General features: G+C 42.1%; 1 protein-coding gene across 5 annotated transcripts in view; it reads right to left on the bottom strand.

The window, feature by feature from the left end:
* The window catches only part of unc5cb (unc-5 netrin receptor Cb), a 118141-nt gene that overhangs the window by 9998 nt on the left and 90291 nt on the right, over window positions 1-17852 (bottom strand). For 2 of the 5 annotated variants that reach the window (XM_020629784.3, XM_065965522.1), the window contains exons 5-10: window positions 14643-14823; window positions 12610-12777; window positions 12221-12385; window positions 4640-4831; window positions 2022-2384; window positions 141-228 (exon numbers count right to left, since the gene is read on the bottom strand). In XM_020629784.3, the coding sequence (XP_020485440.1) occupies window positions 141-228; window positions 2022-2384; window positions 4640-4831; window positions 12221-12385; window positions 12610-12777; window positions 14643-14823 (1157 nt within the window). Of the gene's footprint in view, window positions 1-140; window positions 229-2021; window positions 2385-4639; window positions 4832-7387; window positions 7445-12220; window positions 12386-12609; window positions 12778-14642; window positions 14824-17852 lie in introns of all 5 variants that reach the window. The other 3 variants (XM_020629783.3, XM_065965523.1, XM_020629787.3) reach the window with 3 other exon arrangements.

Below are 17852 nucleotides of genomic sequence, written 5' to 3'. Positions count from 1 at the left end.
CACACACACACACACACACACACACACACACAGGCTGTTTAGTGGCAACAGTGACAGCAGTCAGTGTAAGGGTGACACGGCCAAGCTGACAGGGGTAAACAGCGCTCTGGGGTGTTGATGTAACAGGTGACAGTGCGTACCTCATGTTGTCCTTCCTCTGAACCGTCACATACATCTCATACACTCTGCCCTGAGGAATGGCCCCCGCTGGAATAAGCAGACTCACCCCTAGGGAGTGCAAAAAAAAAAAAAAAGACAAACAGGTATTATTTACATGTGCCATGTAAAAAATGCATTCCTTTAACTTTTTGACAAGTAAAGGGATGCTGTAGGTTTCTGTCATGGGTGTTTTATAAAGGTGTCTTTTGTGAAGTTCAGTGAACAAACATAGAGAGAAGAACTCTCTTATATTCAGTATGAATGGGTAATAATGACTTAAAGCTCTACCTTTTACATTTAAGAGGGAGATATTACCTGTAACAAATACATATTTTAATGCATTACTGACTTTACTGAAGCGGAAGAGAGCATTTAAATCTCCAGTGAGGAACAGTAATAATCACTATTCCTCCCAGCCTCCACAGATAAATACTATGGCACTTTGGTGCTTTTTCCACTGGCATCAGGAAATTATGTGACATTTCATTTCTAAAATCAATGATCTCTCTACTCTTCATAACATTCTCATATTGCTGCAGCCGGCATGATTTACATTTTTCCATCTCAGATTGATTTGATATGATTTCCTGTCCATTTTTTTTTTTTAGAACCACCCCATCCCCACACCAACACATAAACATTCCACACAAACAAGCAAACACACACAGACACACAAACACAGTATTTCCCTCTCTGGAGGGGGTTTCTCAGATAGCTCATTGATTTCCCATGTCCTTGTACTGAACTTTTTCTAAAGGTGACAGACAGCTTCTCATGCTAGCCAGAAATGCAATCACAATTCTGCCACAGGGATGTCTCACACTGTGTCTTTCCCTCACAGCAAACACTTTAAAGAGACAGGAAACGCATTTTTAAGATGCAAAAAACACCAAACAGCCACACGGTGCCAAAAAATATTTCATTACCCAGGCACACGAACAGATCAGATATCAAATGTGCTCCATCCTCTCTCTCTGCCTATGTAACATGATGAGCACGAGTAGCAGCTGAGAACATTTTTTTACAAGAATCAAAATGTAAAAAAAGAAAAACCTGAGAAATTTGAGAAGTCAGTGTATCCTTTAATGTCACTGCTAGTTTGGCTAAGCCTGTCGACATACATCTGTGGCATGTTACAAACAGCCCGCATGTGTTTGAAGTGAGTACAGCATGGCTAATGTAAGCTGCCTGAAACTGTACACCTTTACATCAGTACTTTTTCTGCACTGTAGGTATCTGTCAACCCCTGTCAAACTGTGTGCAGACTCACTGAGAGGTTACATATGGTTTGGTATATCATTTCAAAGTCATGTCAGTTTGTAGTGAGTATGCTCCTGAGAGAGCCCTGAATGATTTAATTAATAACTTAATGAGTCATATTTACGGTTGAAACTGATGAGTGAGCGATCAAGCTTAAAGTTAAGAGGTGTTTATGGAAATACATTAATTTGCTTTCTTTCTGAGATTGATGAAAATATGGTACATCTACTAAATCTATATAGTGATAATCCTAGCTTAGCATTAATGCCTAGCTTTCTAAAAATAAAAAAAATAAATCCTATGCACACATTTGCACACACACTCAGTAGTCGCATGGTCTCACATTTACATATCCACAGATGGAGAGGTTAAAGAGTGACTGAAAGGAGAACAGATGAGCAAATGAAGACATGCAGCTCTATTAAAAACAGAAAGAAAGACATCGAATATGTTTCAAGATGAATTATTATAGGATAGCAGATGTCCCTCGTTTATTCCTCTGTCACACTTTTTGAAACTGCATATTTTTTAGATACAATCGAAACATTTTCTCCTGACAAAAACGTCAGTATTCACCACCTGTCATTGTTTTGGTGCAGTACCTGAGTTGGGCACAATTAGATGCCCCCCTTGCGAGCTGAAAGAACCCAACGCTGTGCAGGACGGATCCCGGGTCCGGAGGAGCGTCTGGGTCTGCGTGCGACGGCCCATCGTGCTGTCGCTGTTGTCCAGGAGGCAGTGAGGTAGCTTCGGTGACAGTTTGGAGGAAAATTCCCCTCCCAAGTCATCCTGCGGGGTCACTAAGCCTGAGGAGTTGTACACTTTAATCTTCAAGTTGGGCAGAGGGTCGAGCAGAGGGGAGTTGGTCATGGGGATTTTGTCAGCTACATCATGGAGGGCGTAGACAGGGCCCCGGTACATGGCCGCCGCTGATGTCAGGTCAGGGGGGGCTGTTAGGAGATCAGCTGGAAAAGAAAAGAAAGAAGTGACATCAGTCAAGTAGAGAACATATCTTATGAGAAGCATTTTAGTCATCATTTACTCATCCCCACTGTGAATTGTGGAGAACTGGTAACTTGAAACCAAAATAACCATGAGGAAATGAAGTGTTGGCAGCAATCAGTGAGACCGCAGCCGTGCTTTATTCATTTGTTTTTTCACTCATTTGGGAAGTCCACTTCACCACTAAGAAGCATTACTCAGTCTGAGGAGTTCACGGTGCAGCTGTGATTCATGGGTAACAGATGGCTTCACTAAAAACTTGGTTTACCCGCTAGGTAAAAAGACGAATGTTCAAAAGCTGGACTGAGTGGGTGGAGCAATGGTAGCTGCTCCACCACTGCAGCTTTATAAAGCAACTCTCAACACTAGTGTATATTCAGAATTAGGATAACGTACACTCTCAAACAGGCTACAATAAGGAAGTGGACATAGTCTTTGGTTTTAGATGCAGAAGTGCCTTAAAACTGCATTATTCTGGGGCGCTGGTGGTGCAGTGGTTAGTATCGCGCCCCGTCTGTGGAGGCTGTAGTCCTTCAAGCGGGCGGTCCTGGTTCGAATCTGGCCTGTAGCTCCTTTCCCGCATGTCATTCCCAACTCTCTCTCTCTCTCCCTGATTTCCAACTCTATCCACTGTCCTATCTCCACAATAAGGGCACAACCCCCCCCCCCCCCCTCCCCCCCATCTTCTGGTCTCATCAAATGCAAAAAATAAATAAAAAGGGTTACCTGTGATTGACATGCAGCCAATTGCTTTGGTGCCTGATTAGCAGATTAATTTATGTGATGATGACAATCTCAGAAAGTTCACATTCAGCAAATATTCCCTCTCTATGCTGAAAACAAGCTGAGCATTTTCCATTGAAGTATTTTTTTTTTTTTGTTCTTACTCTCTGATTTGTAAAAAATTAAAATCTTATTTTCCTCTCACTCTGTTTCTGCTTCTTTTTTATTATCTCTTTTTCTGTTTTTTTTTTTCTTCCTTTTTCTAGTTGCCAAAATGTTACTCGGCTCTGTCTGTGTCCACGCTGTGTTTTGGTCCAGCTCACTGCCACCTGTCTGCATCCCAGCGGTCCTACTTTCAAGTCCTGCGTCACAGACCCAAATCTAATTACAGTTTAATATGCGACATACAGACTGGCCTTATTATGCTTTAATGAAGGGGCACAGTTTGGTCTCCCATCACAGCGACAAGCATTTTAATAGTTTCATCACCTCGCTCGCACAAACATGCTGTCTGCATTTCCCTCTAAAGCTCCTCTATGATCTAAAGGGCACATTTACATTCAAATCAGACCTAACACACATACACACACATAGCTCTGAGAGCTGATGAGTCAAACACTGCTCACCAGCTTAATGCTTAAGGTTGCTAATACATTGCTAGACATTCCCATAATTTGGCAACACAGGTGTACCATGTACCAGGGTGTTGAACCTCAATACCTGATGTGGAACAAACTGAATCGTGTGTAGTATTCCGTTTTGAAAACTCTGGTACCAGAAGTTAGTAGCAAATAACCAATCAGGTTTGTTCTGGCCACTTTTGTTTTGGTTTGCTAGTTCTTATTCTGTTAAACCCAGTTTACTTTCTTCTAAACTTATTTATTTAAAGTAAGAGAAGAAGTAAAAGACTCTATATTTAAATCATGATTTTTTTCATCATGTATAAGACAAAAAAGTAACATACCAGTATTTGTTAATTTGTTGTAACTCAGCTATCATTTCATCAAAAGTATCAGTACATGTTTATTGTCACATCAACCTAACATGACCTAAAGTTCTTCTTCTAAAAAATGGATATAAGAAGTGTATGAAGCGTCTTTTTTTTCAAAAGTGAAGCCAACACAGCCATGCCGTGCCGTAAAGCTACATTCTTCCTGAAAGCCAGCAGGGGCAGTCTTTCAAGAAACAGCCAGAGTGAATGAAACCAGATGTCAAAATGACCCTGATTCTCACTTGATTGATCGAGTTTATGCTGTCAAACTGTAGTTTCAAGTCTATTTCCCCACAGCATGATGTTTACTTTGTAAATGATGGTCCCATTTAGAGTATTAACAAAAAAAAAAAGAAAAGATTATTGGGGTTTTGGCTACCTGTGATTGACAAGTCCGCACACCTCTCTCCTCCAGATATGGTCACTTTTAAAAAACAAGATGCCGACACACTCACATTTGCAGGCAAACACACAAAAAACACACGTATCCATCCTGGGCCCCACCTTTACGCGCTGTTTTGATGCTGACAGGCTGGAAGCCTCCGTTGAGGGCCGAAGTATCGATGATGTCAGAGTCGAAGTCACGGTGGTTTTTTCTGTAGATGAAGAGCGCCACGGCGACAGAGATCACCAGGCACATGATCACGGCTATGACGATGCCCACATACAGGGCCACATCATCCGTACTGGGGGCCACTGGAGGAGGAAGAGGAGGGGGAGGAGGGGAGGCGGGAGGCAAAAGATAGAGAGAAAAATAGTCTTTTAAGATCTCATAAGCCCACATCAATGGCGTTAAGCTCTTTCTCAATATGCAGGAGTTGTGATGAAGCCATTATCAGCAGACTAATATCCTGGTTTAGGATTGAGCCGGATATTAATAAACATCTGCAGGGAAATAAACGTGTACGGTATAGCTTGTCTTTTTTCTATTGTGGTTCTATCTGGCTCGCTGTGGTAAATAATCTGGGAGTCGTAGATAATCATGACACTATTAATTATCAAAAGACAAACAGGATAATTATGCAAAGAGTATCAGCTCTTTGATTTTTTTTACATCTAACATTAAATTGTTAAATGTTTCAAAATGAAGGGAACACAAGTATCTCCTGCTGACAAACCTCCTGCACATAAAAAACAATAGTTGTGTGTCCATGTTAATAACAAAAAGTGGTTTTACAGTCAGATATTAACAGTCATCTTTCCATTGCATGGCTTCATGCACTGTCAAGAAAATAAGAACCAAGAAAATAAAGATAAAGATGATCAGCTCAGTACAGCTAATAGCTGCAGTGCAACCCAATGACACACTGTCCTAACAGGCAGCCTCAGAAGGCAGATCTGAAGTTCTGAAGACGGCGATATAAACGTTTTATCTTCAAATTACGGCGCTCTGTGTTGGAGCTCAGACTCTGTCTATGTCTTTGTTCTTACACACTGCGAGATAAGATCGAGGCATAGCTTGCATTTCTCAAAAATTGTCTTTCATCTTGCTTTCAGCTCTCCCTCCCACAGCCTTTCTGTCCACTTTCCAGCTGGAGAAACCTCTGTGATTAGCAGGCCTGGCGTGGATATAGTGGGGCTCTCAGACATGTGGACGCAGACAGACACGGCTACAGATCAGACCATTTAATGGATGCCTACTGACAGTGTGGACTCTCTGTGGCGTTTGGTAAAGAATGTCCTTCGCTGTCACCGACTTGACAAATGGGGAGAAACTCTTCGTTACAGGAAGTGAAATGCCAGAGGGCCTGTGTGAGCATGTACAAATGCACACTGCTGAGTGTGACAGGGAGGCTCTTTGGAAATTCAAAGACTAAAGGATAAAGTTGCATTCTTATTGCTTTATTTTTTGACATAATTTGAGTATGCAAATTAGACAGAATTTGCACCAGTAGATGGCAGCATCAGCCATAGATCCGTGGCACTTTCAGGGCATGCATGATGGCCGAGCATTTGTGTAAATTAGCCTCATGTGTCTGAGGGATACAGATGGCACTCAATCTGTGTCTCTCGTGTTGTCTTGCACAAAGGAGGAGGAAGGACTAGAGAAGAAAAACGCAAGAGGGCTTTTGTGAACATCATGAACGGTAAGTTTTGTGTTTTTTATGTTGTCCTTGGTCTCTTCCTTTTCTCTAGAAAAAAACTTGATTCTAATTTTAATGATTGAAAAGTATGTTTTGAATTTCATTAAACAAGTACACCATTCAATATATAGTCAATTTAAAATCCCTTTTCTTCCATGCTCTGATGCATGAATCTCTTAAGAAACTGAATTGCGTTTGACCTTCAGCAGGACATCTCCTTTCACTCACAGACACAGTTATTAGAAAGAAAGTAGATGGTTTCTTTAGATGTGCTGATTGGCCACAATTAAGGAAGCGGGGAAGAATCTAATACTGTAGTTTTTCAAAGACTTTAGTCCTTAGGAAGGACACGGGAGGCCCTAACTGAGACATTGCATTAGAGAGGAGTGTTAAGATTCTTCCTTATATATGTGAGGCCTCTAATCCTTCCTCCTGCACAGACATCAACAGAGAACAGAGCAGGGAGTCCATGATGAAAGTCTAAAAAATGTAATTTCACTGCGCTTCCTCCGCCGAGCTTCCCTGCAGTTATTTAACATATATCCCCCCTCAGTCGTACAATCTCCCCGTCCTCGCTTTGGTGATAAAGGCGGCAACCTGCTAAGTGTACGCTTTAAAATGTATCACTTAGATTAATACATCCCTTTGAACATGAGCCATTGTCGGAGTGGGGAAAAAAAGGAAAAGTACAAGAAATAGAAATGAAAGGGATTATTGAACACTCCATTCCGGGTGAGGACGCAGAGATTTACAGAGGGAGGGTGAGGTAAAGAGAGTAAGAGGAAAATATACACAGAGTAAAAGACAGTGGGTAAGATTCTTCAGGGGAGTCCGAGACTGAGCTGATGAAGAGGCAAAGTGTCAGACTGAAGTTTAAGAGGAGCAACAGGATAAAGAGAGGAGTAACGGGGCTGGAAAGAGACAGCTGGGTAGCAGAGAGGCATCATGGGAAATGACAGGGTGGAAATCACTAAAAGGAAATGCCCTGAAATAGTTATCTGTCAAAATAAGGAGTGGCATGAATCAAAAGTAGATGGGCATGAAAGAACATTGGAAAGCATGGTGGCTTTTGTGCAAAAAGGAAAAAGTAATGTATTAAAGAAACGAAGACATAGAATGAATGAAGACTAATGCAAAAAACAAAAGTCAAAAGAAATGAATAACTCACATGATTTTCCCAAATCATTCCTGTCTCTAGCCTCAGAGGACTTCTGATAAAAGGAACCTTGAAGAGAGCGAGGGATTGTTGGTGGGAGAGAGAGAGAGCAGGGGGGGGGGGGGGGGGGGGTAGGGAGAGGGGGGGGGGGGGGGGAATGACGGGAGAGGAATGATAAAAATCAAATTTAAGCCAACAGAAAAACAAACTCAACAAATGAGACAGCAACAAACTCAAAAGTAGGAGTGATGGCACAGAGAGGTGATCTTTCTAGATTTGGGCCCCCTCCTCTCCTGATCGGCGTATAGAGTAAAGAGATGGATGAGAGGAGTTTGGGGTGGGGTGGGGGTGGAGGATGGTCTGCGAGGGGAGTGGCTTTATCCATCATCTTGGCTTAGTGCCTCGGCAGCGGCAGCAGCAGGAGCGATGCTGGCAGGTGAGGGAGTTGGAGGGGCTGATAAAGCCAAGGGCTCCAACAGAGTCAATAGAAAGCTACAGCCTTGCATCTGTCACTGCAGGGGGGGGGGGGGGGGTGGAGATGGTGGTGCATGGGATAAAAGGGACTATTATGAGAGGAAAGCAGGATATAAAAACAGGTTGAAGTACAGCCATTTAGAGAAATATATTTCATAAAGATTGTTTGTGTGAACCAAGTCTGGCTTTTTCATTGCCTGGTTGAAGTACGGTGGCCAAGAAGGGCAAAGGTGCTGCAAACGCCTAAAAGAGCTGCAATTGAAAAATCTGATATAAAAGTTCAGAACAGATTGAGTAACAGAAAAGTGCTGCTTGTAGCACTTCAAGCCCAAAGAAAGGGTATTTCAAGAGATTCAGACTACAGAAAGGGATTCTGTCCTAGACACCAGGCACTGAACTCATCAACACAGCGAATACAGATTATCTACGATTCTATATGACTTTGATTTCCTATCATTTTTTCCTGTAATTGAATTTTCTTGCAGTGGATTTATAAACCAATTGTATATATTTAAAAATAATGAATTTTACCATGTCAACTACTGAAGAAAGGCTGAAATAATACAGACATTACGAAGGGTTAATAATCAAAATCCAGACAACAAAGAGATAAGAAAAAGGAGAGCTGTATCATATAATCATATAACATGTATATAACATGTATCTACACACACATTCACTACATTAAACCCTGTATTTCAATTCTCTGTGTCCTTTCCAGTTACACTCCTAATATACGCCAATAAAGCGTTCCATGTTTGGCTTGGTTTTTTTTGGACAATATTTAGTCTGGTAATCATGCTTTCAAGGGAAGTTCAATCCATGAATCCTTTCAAATGCAGTCCTTCCATTTGCTGCACATTTCCTAAGTTGTTTTTGTGTTTGCCCTTGTAGGCCACCGTCATGAAGCTCACTAGAAAACATAATATTCAGTCCTTGTGGGACATCCATAAACAACTATACAAACAATGAAGTCCTTATTGGAGAGGGGGAGAGCCACAGGCGGACAAGTGGAGTGACAGGAAAATCAATGGCTTGATAGATGGGGCTGGTGTGTACATGTAATCAGGCAGCAGGGAGAGCGGGCCGGAGCAGGGGGAGGTGACTGTCAGGGTCGGTCTAACTGATGGCCCATTTGAACCCATCCTATAGAGTTTCCATTCAACGGAGCTCCTTTGGTATAGCCAGAGTAAACGCATGCTCCACTGGGTGGGCTGGGAAGGAAACCTCGGAGTTCCAGACGAACAAAGATTATTCTTTCCTGACAACATAGAGCGAGGGAGGAAGGGGGATTCATAGAACAGGAAATCCATGTCTGTGTATACACGAGTCATTATTCCTTTCAATATGGTAGATTTCCAGCCTCAACGAAGAATACTGTCTTCAAGCCAAACCGGTGTCGTCATTGGAATGGCTGAAGCTTTATTTTGGCTGCTTCTTGGAATCGACTGAAATAGAAAATGATTTGAATGTCATTCCCAAATGTTGACCATGAGCCAAATAAGGCCCTTAAACAGCCTCAATCCAGCCCTTTATCAACAAGAAATCGTAGATGTGGTACAAAAAGTACAACTTCAAACTTCTCCATGATATTGACACACAGCTATAGAGATGCTGTGACAGATCATTCATCATTACCTGGTTATAAGATCAATGTTTGGTTGGTAGTCTAGTTAGCTCAATCATAAATGTTTATTGAACACAGACATGCATTGCGGAGGAGTTTTTAGGAGGGACAAACTGATTAAGAAGATGACTGAAGCAACTTTGTGTTTATTAAAAAAAAACAACCTGAGTGTCTTAGAGGAATCCAAAGATACATGTCAAACATTTAAATTCACCTTCTTAAGATTCTGACACAAAAATATACAGCCCCTTTGTACTTAAATGTATTTTAAATCCAGCCCCTTTAAAAAGACATGGAGTAGGCTGTTATATCTTTAATTATATTTTTGAACTACTGGCCACACAGAATTAAAGAAACAAAAATTGTCTTTTCTCATGCTGAAAGGAGCCTCAGAGTAATGTTTCTCCAATCTCTGGTCTACGATAGCAATAAAGGATTTGCCCTTGCTGGTGTGTGCGCTCCCCTTTTGCTAAATCAATATGTCAAGAAAATGTCATGTCTGAGAGCGGGGTTACCAAAGGCCTGGAAAACAACATCAGAACCGGGGAGGACGGACCACAGAGGGAGCGCAGGAAAAACACAGATTTAGACAGGTCATCCTCGGTGATGTGTGAAAACTATACTCTCGTGTAAGTTGGGAAGTTCTCTTTGAACAGGCAGAGTGCAACCTCTCTAGATCAATCTGCAGACATTTAACTTTGTTAGGTCCAACCCCTAAACTCCCCGACAGTCTAAATGTGATTAACAAGCTGCAAAGTCAATTATAGCACAACTCTTTTCTTTTTGACTCGGGTCAGTCGTGTTTTTACAGGAGAAGAGTTGCCAGAGTTCTATTTCCAGCCCTGCTTGTATCAAATTCCTTTTGACAAATTCCTGCGATGGACTGCAATTGAAATGATTTAAATAAATTCAAACAACAGAAAATAAGATAAAGCTGCAACGGAATCCACGGACACGTGTTTGCCTTGTTCCCCGCCCTGCACTAGAGGGAGCGGATCAGCGGTCCGAGGTGAGTTCAGATTGCACACAACTTCCATTCCCAATCATATTTGCCATAATGTGAGCTTTTAGATAATGGGCCGTTCTCTCTAAATGCTGGTGGAAATGGTCATTAGCATTGACATAAGTGGCTTCACCCTCTTAGCTTCCCAAAAAAATCAATCCCTGGAATGATCCTAAATCCATATCATCATGGCTTTATATTCTCTGCAAACTAGCCATCAATCTGCGGAGAACTAATGCTTCTGAGATGGGCTGAGTCGCAGAGGGGATGGGAGAGAAGTGTGGGTTGGATGTATGTTGTGCCGCAGAGGGAAATAAAAAAGGATGAATAAGACAAATAAGGGTAGTTCTTTAGACTGCTGCCTGATGTTTCTATACAGCCAGACGTACGAGCGTGGCTATGAAATCACCTAATGCATTCATCTGGTGCTGAATTAAATGACTGAACACTGAAGTCATAGTTTCCTGTCAGTCCTCAGCACATATGGGCCGACAGAACAGTATATGTTTTCTTGAGTTTGATCCAGCTGTGTCCTGTGTGATGTCAACACTAACTTATAGAGGAATGTTTCCTCGACATAAGAGTATATGTGGCGGTTTATAAACTCATAGTGTAGCCAAACCTCACATCATCTGCACACAGTGACAGCCAGCTGTATCAAATTCTACACATCCAGCAGCCCAGCCTCGATTATATTATTAGTGTCACAATCACCATCTGTAGTAGGTTAGAGACACAATGGAAGCATCTGTGACAGCGTGTGGGTCTAACACCTTCAAATATGTTTACTGGAGAGGATCCTGATTAAACTAGACGCACAAGTTAACTCGGTTACTGTGCAGCCGTTCCAGCTTCCTCCGTCTCAGTCTCCTCCTCTTTCTCTTGTTAAAAAACAAAAAAAGAAAAGGGGGCAAAGCCAGTTTTTGGTAGATGAAGTTAGAGGTGGCAAACACTTTATCCTGTAGCTTCTTCACACACACACACACACACACACACACACACTCTTGTGCATGAGTTGCAGAAAACATTTCACTGCCTGCAGAGAATTATCTGGCTGCGACCACAACAGCTCCTTTATTTAATGCTAGCTACATAACAGTCAAACTGGCAGAAGTATTTACGAGTAAGAACTTTGGTGAATCTTGGAGCCTTAAGTGCACTTCATCATTATAAGAAAAGATTATGGATAAAACACTTAAACATGTAATTGGCAGCACTTAGTGGCCTCGTGTCTTCTAAAGGAAACTGCAAGGTTTTTTTTTTAACTGAGGTGGTCATCAAAGCAGCCAGGAAGTTGTGACCCCTTATATGCAGTTATATGTACAATATAATCACTTGTTATTACTTTAAATATAACTCCAAAATGCTAACCTTGTGACAAGGATAATGCCTTAGACTTCTCCCCCATGCGGCAAAGGCTTTTTTTTTTTTTTTTAACACATACTTATATTGGCAGCAGGATGAGCTGTGCAGGAGTTTTTACTTTTATGTCACTCTTTTACAGCTTTTGTGTATTATGCATGTTCAAATAAAGAGAGAAAAAGCGTTCCAGCATGTCTTATTGTTTATGTATGACTGAAGTGGAACATCGTGAGTGAAAGACGCGATGAGAGTGTTATGTAAGGATGTGAAACACAGCGTTGTGATGAAAGAGCAGAGTGAAACTCAAGGTCTACGGGTGAGGGGATTCCTTTCGGTGGGCAGGTCAGAGAGAGTAGCAGAGGATTAGTCGGGTACTCACTCTGCATGCACAGCCCATCGGTGCAGTTCTTGGACTGGAGTACCATGCCCTCACAGTCCTTCCCCCCGTTTTTGGGTGCCGGAGCGCCGCATTCTCGCCTCCTCCAGTGGGTGCACTCTGTCCCACAGGTGGACCACTTACTCCACTCTGTCCACAGGCCATCCACTACCACACAACAGATAGGACAGAGCAGGGTAGAGTGAATGAGATGACAAATGAGATATGAGGACAAATGAGTGTATGAGTGGAGTTATGTTGGAAAGAGACACACATGTAAGGGTGGAGAAACAAACAAGTGAAATATGCAAACACAGACTTGTATTATATTTTGTGATCTTGTACACTCTCCACCCACCGCTGAGTGGGTGTTTTGTTTCTGTGAGACGTACCTGGGCACAGAGGATTGCACGCCAGCTTCTGGATGCCTTGCCCATCACAGATGGAGCCACCGTTGAGCGGGGCTGGGTTGGTGCAGCTGCGTGTGCGTTTCTGGTAACCCCGGCCGCAGCGGCTGTTGCACACCGACCACTCTGTCCATGTCGACCAGCCGCCATTCACTGGAAGACAAGGTGACAGGAACGTGTTAGAATATGTCTCTTTTTCCTGGTTGTTTTTTTTTCCTGCTTCTTTCTTTGCTCAGACATTTCTCCAACATTAATGAAGACAACTTTAGTTTGTCAGTGTTAAGGTGGTGTTATCATTCTGCGGCACGCCATTCACTTTGCCTTTGAAGCACTCAAACGTATCAGGAAGACTCCACTCTGTTTAGGATCTTTGAATCACCATTTATCTTCAGCAATTCAAAAACTTTGCTAATGGGAAATCTATAATGTTTACTTAATAAAAACTAACAAAGTGTTTTGCCAAGAGGATACGATAATGAAGTGATCATGAATAAAAAAAAACATGAAGCATGCAGAGGGGCAAAAAACTTCATGACATTTGGATTTGGGAAAGGTTATTGTAAAGCGTGACCAGTCACTGTATCATTATGTAGAATCCTTTGAGCCCTACACGTGCTAAATATGCCAAATTTAAAACATATACATCTAGTTTCTGTCTTTTGACCCTGAAATCTGGGGTCGTTTCTTCGCCGTGCAGCCAGACAGTAAATTCTGCTCCGGTTGCTGCATTTTCCACTCACTGATTCCTCCTAATGCCTCTCTTCCCACTCTCATCCATCTCTGTCAGTGACTAAATCCAGTGCAGAGTGACACCAGGGCTTGTGGCTGCGAACAAGTCAGTGGCATTTGAGATGGTGCAACTCTCGGCCCCCTTGGAGCCTCCGACTTTCAAATGTGACATGCTTATGAGTGAAGCCCAAAATATTGGACTCCAGGGGTGAGGAGTGCCAAAAACACACATTTCTTTACTGGCTGCCTTCTTTCCTCCATGGATTATGGATCTATCGTCTGTCCTCCTTCTTTTCCCCCCCTCCCAAACATCTTACACTCTCTTTTACAGTGTCCTTACAGCGAGCGTGGCTAACAACATGCTGCTTGTCATTCTTATTTCTTCATCTCCCGTATCTGTCACAAGGCTCCCCTATCCTTCGGGGTCCCGCTTGGAGCTTCATTTGCACTTGAATGTACAAAATAAAACTTTGCATAAATGTGCAGACTCTCATTTTGGATAAAGAAACAAGGACAGCACAAATAGACGCAGTGGCTTATTGTGTGGGTTTTTTTCTTTTCTTTCAAGGACAAGCTGACATCAAAGCAGTTTTTCAACCCTAATATAGAATGTGGTATTGATGGGAAAGCCTTGCAGAGTTAGCACTCCTCCTCTATAGAATCGACTCTCTGGGTTTTTTAAATGTGTGTTTCTACATCACTCTTACATTGATCAACACAATGTGACCCATTGCTCTCACATTTAACAGAAGATAAGACAGTTGTAAGATAGTGGTGTGACAGTTCTGTTAAACTTGAAGGTTTCTAGCATCTGTTCACTTTTGTTCCGTCTGTTTCTCCATCAACATACACGCAACAACCTCTTCATCTAGTTTGCACCGCCTCTAGCAGGAGTTGAAGTTCGACTTTGCAGCCGTGCTGTGCAGAAACAGTAATTTTAGCGGATGTTAGAGAGAGACAGTGGGCGAGTCAGTGTGAAACCACAGCGGGGGTCTCTTTAAAGTACGGATCAGCCACGTCAGCCACCTCGCTCACTGTTTGGAAAATCACAAATCTTCCATTCTTTGCACACCTTCCTTCCAGCAGAAACAAAGTGAGCGAATGTGACACGCTGCAGGAAAGAAAAGGATTTACTTTATGCAGAGGCTTTGAAAATTGTTTTATTTTGAGGTGACTTTTTAGAGGATTTCAGCTCTTTCTCAACACCTGAGTGTCTGACTTTAAACATGTATTTCGTGACTATTTGCATTTCAGTTATTGCGTTGTTTAAAGTAAAGACGGTCATTTACCGTAGACGATAACCGTGGCGGTGGTGCTTCGTCGCTTGGCCACTATGTTCTTGGCCACACAGGTGTAGTTTGCGGTGTCGGAGAGGCGGGCCTGTTTGATGATCAGGTTGTGGTCGATGGTGATGTAGAAGTTCCTGTCATCTGCAGGGTCGATAACATCCTCATTCTTTAACCACTCCACCTGAGAAGGAGAGGAAAAGACAGGCAGATATTAGACAACAGAAAAGTGTATTAAAGCAGAAGGCTGACCTCATTAAACTGTAGAAGTGTTTAAAGAGCTATAGTTTTTCTTGTCTATACCGAACCTCTCAAACAGCAGTGAGTGCCAGGATTAGAGCGCAATTGTTTACGTCCCTGAGGTCCTGCTACAAAAAGTCAATATCTATCATGCTCCTTTTATTCTCCCCTTAGAACAAAGCGCTACAGTAGCAGCAGCAGCGTTGTCAAACGGAAGAAAAAGAAAACTCCACACTATTTCTTAAGCTGAGAGTCTCTCTGACCTTTCCTCATCAGCTTCAGTTCTCCAAATGATGCTGATATTGCGCTCCTGGCACTCTCACAGAGCAGGGGACCATTTAGAACTTTTATTTGGCTGTAAATCACCGAGCTCCCTTTTCTCTTCAAGAGGTGGGGGGGGGGGGGGGGGGGGGAGAAGAATAGCACGTGCCGCCTCACACTCCGCCGCCACTTTGATTCAAAAATATTTCCTGCGCGTCTGCTTTTTCTTCAAAAGGGAGGCGTCCAGCAGAGAGGAGGCCTGGCAAATAGCTCACTTCCTGTGTTTTGTTGATATCCCATGAGGAGCAGGGCCTGATAAGAGATAAGAGGCGGAGGAGTAGTACAGGAAAGATAAGCGGGATGTTTATAAAGGGTCTTTCACATGAGAGATGAAGTATCTGCAAAGAAATTGGAGCAATAACCTGATGTAAGGCCTGCCAAAACAAAACAGTGTGGGCTCAGTTTTGTTGGTGGATTGCATAAGAAAGAACAGAAAGAGCAAAACATGTCCAACACAATAGCTCTAGAAGTTCCTGAGAAGAGATGAGAAGCTGATTGTGACACGCACCAGCAGCTTCACTAGTGTCTGTGTGAGATGACAGATATCAAAGAAGCCATCAGTGTCACACCTCAGTAAGTCTCTCTTATCCAGTGGGAGCACATCAGAGAGGCGGAGAAGAAAATGTTTTCTATACCTCGCTTCACAATTATTTCACACTTAACCTCTTCCAACCCAAGCCGCCTTGGAAATCCCCGCCGACATGATGCAAGGTGCAACTCGTAGAACGTTCTGCACACAGCTTTGATTCACAGAGATTTCAAGACAGATCTGTTAATGTGATCCCCCTGCTTATGAGTGTTTTCCTCCATAAAAATGTATTAGCCGAATCAATCTCATGGAGTCAGGGAGGATAGAAGCCGTCTACCAGCTGAAATGAAACCTCTCCCACTTGTACACATGCACTAAGCAATATAGCGCTGCATGACATCAATTGCAATATACAGGAGAGACATTTCATCTATCAATCCTTTTTCCCTTTTTTTTAGACCTCGTCGTTATTGCTCAAGAAGATGAAACCAAATAATGAGTGACTTACAAACACATAAAGAAAAGGTCCTTTTTATACTAGCTGCTCGTGATTTCATTTTGTTTTACTGCATGCTTAATGAAGCAGCTTTTATGATTATACACGTCAATGAGAACTGCAGCGGGAAGAAATGACAAACAACATATCTAAACCGTAGTTAGAACAGAATCACTGCCTCACTGCTTAGTTCAGAGCTGTTAGCTTAAATACATCCAGTGAGTTCAAGATGAGCGTTGACATGTAGAAGAAATACAAATACTCGCCTTTCCTATCATATCCAAGATTCTCAAACGTAAATGTTATCAAGGAAGTGGCTAAATCCTAGAGTTAGTTAGCTGTGTTCTGTGTTCGGTGGGTTATCAGATATGTGTTTTAATTTAAAATGTGACTTGATGACTCTCGTATTTTTCACTTTTCATTGTCTTTGTTTTTTTTCTTAAAAATCAGGAAGCAACAAAATGAAAACAACATCGAATGCTCAACATTTCAACAAGATGGCTCAACAAGACTTTGACCTGTAACAAAGCAGTAAGACATGAAAACATCTGAGCTTTTTGTATTTGAGCTGATGTTACTGGTGGGCTATTGTATGAACATTGTCTGTTTTGAGACGTGATCCTTATGCTCAGGGTGTTATCAGCTTTTTGTGCAAAACACTGTTTCACATCTAGTCAAAGCACAAAGTGGAAAGCTCTCTCCAACATGTGTGTAATCTCACGTTTTAGTATTGTGCTATTGAATTGGCTTCTGTTTAAATTGCATCGAAACTTGTCTGCTTTGACCTTCCCCGAAGAGCTAGTTAGACATCTGTCAGGCTGCAGCAGCAGAACTGGAGCTTCTATTTTACATATTTAGATGCTCTTTGTAAACTGTACTCTACATAGTAAGTCTCCATCATTAAACACACAAACAAATAATGTAAATTACTCAGCTCGTCTTAAAGATTGTAATCACTGCAATGAAAGTAATGATCAGCTATCAACACTTTTTAATTATAGATAAGGAGGCTGCAGTGATTGTAGTGAATGCATCTGTGTGTTTGAAATAAACCACATACATTTGTCTGCGTGTGTGTGTGTGTGCGCGCGCGCGTGTGTTAATGGTGTTACAATATCTGCATGAATTCTTATACTGACTCAAACTAACAAATACGTCAAACATGAACAAAAAGAAAAGCCCCAGTGTTTAGAAATAAAGACTTGAAAGCCTTGTTGGTATCTCTGTCATGATGCAAAGTAAGGGGACAACAGTTCAATCAAACAAATCAAGATGATGCAAAGAAAAGAAACAATGAGTTTTGTTGAACTGATGAATAATTTCTTTTTTTAGTGCTGATTCAGGGCATCAGGTCTATTCTCCAATAGAGATTGACAGTAGATACAAAGAGCTGGTTATCCATTTTGCACCAGTCACGGAGACAGCTTCTCTGAAACGTGCTGCATTCAGATGTCAAGAGCACTTTTATATGAGAAGGTAATTAAAAATTGAACAAAAGAGCTTTTTAGAGCAGACGGAGCGGTGGGAGGGAGACGAGGTGACGAGGGATAGAAAGTGATAGAAACTCATGTCAGAAGTGGAAATGTATGTGTATATACGTGTGTGTGTGTGTGTGTGTGTGTGTGTG

This window comes from Labrus bergylta, chromosome 17, assembly GCF_963930695.1.
Source record: "Labrus bergylta chromosome 17, fLabBer1.1, whole genome shotgun sequence".
Taxonomy (NCBI): domain Eukaryota; kingdom Metazoa; phylum Chordata; class Actinopteri; order Labriformes; family Labridae; genus Labrus; species Labrus bergylta.
The sequence above is the reverse complement of the archived record's forward strand: the minus strand, read 5'-3'. Positions and strand labels throughout refer to the sequence as shown.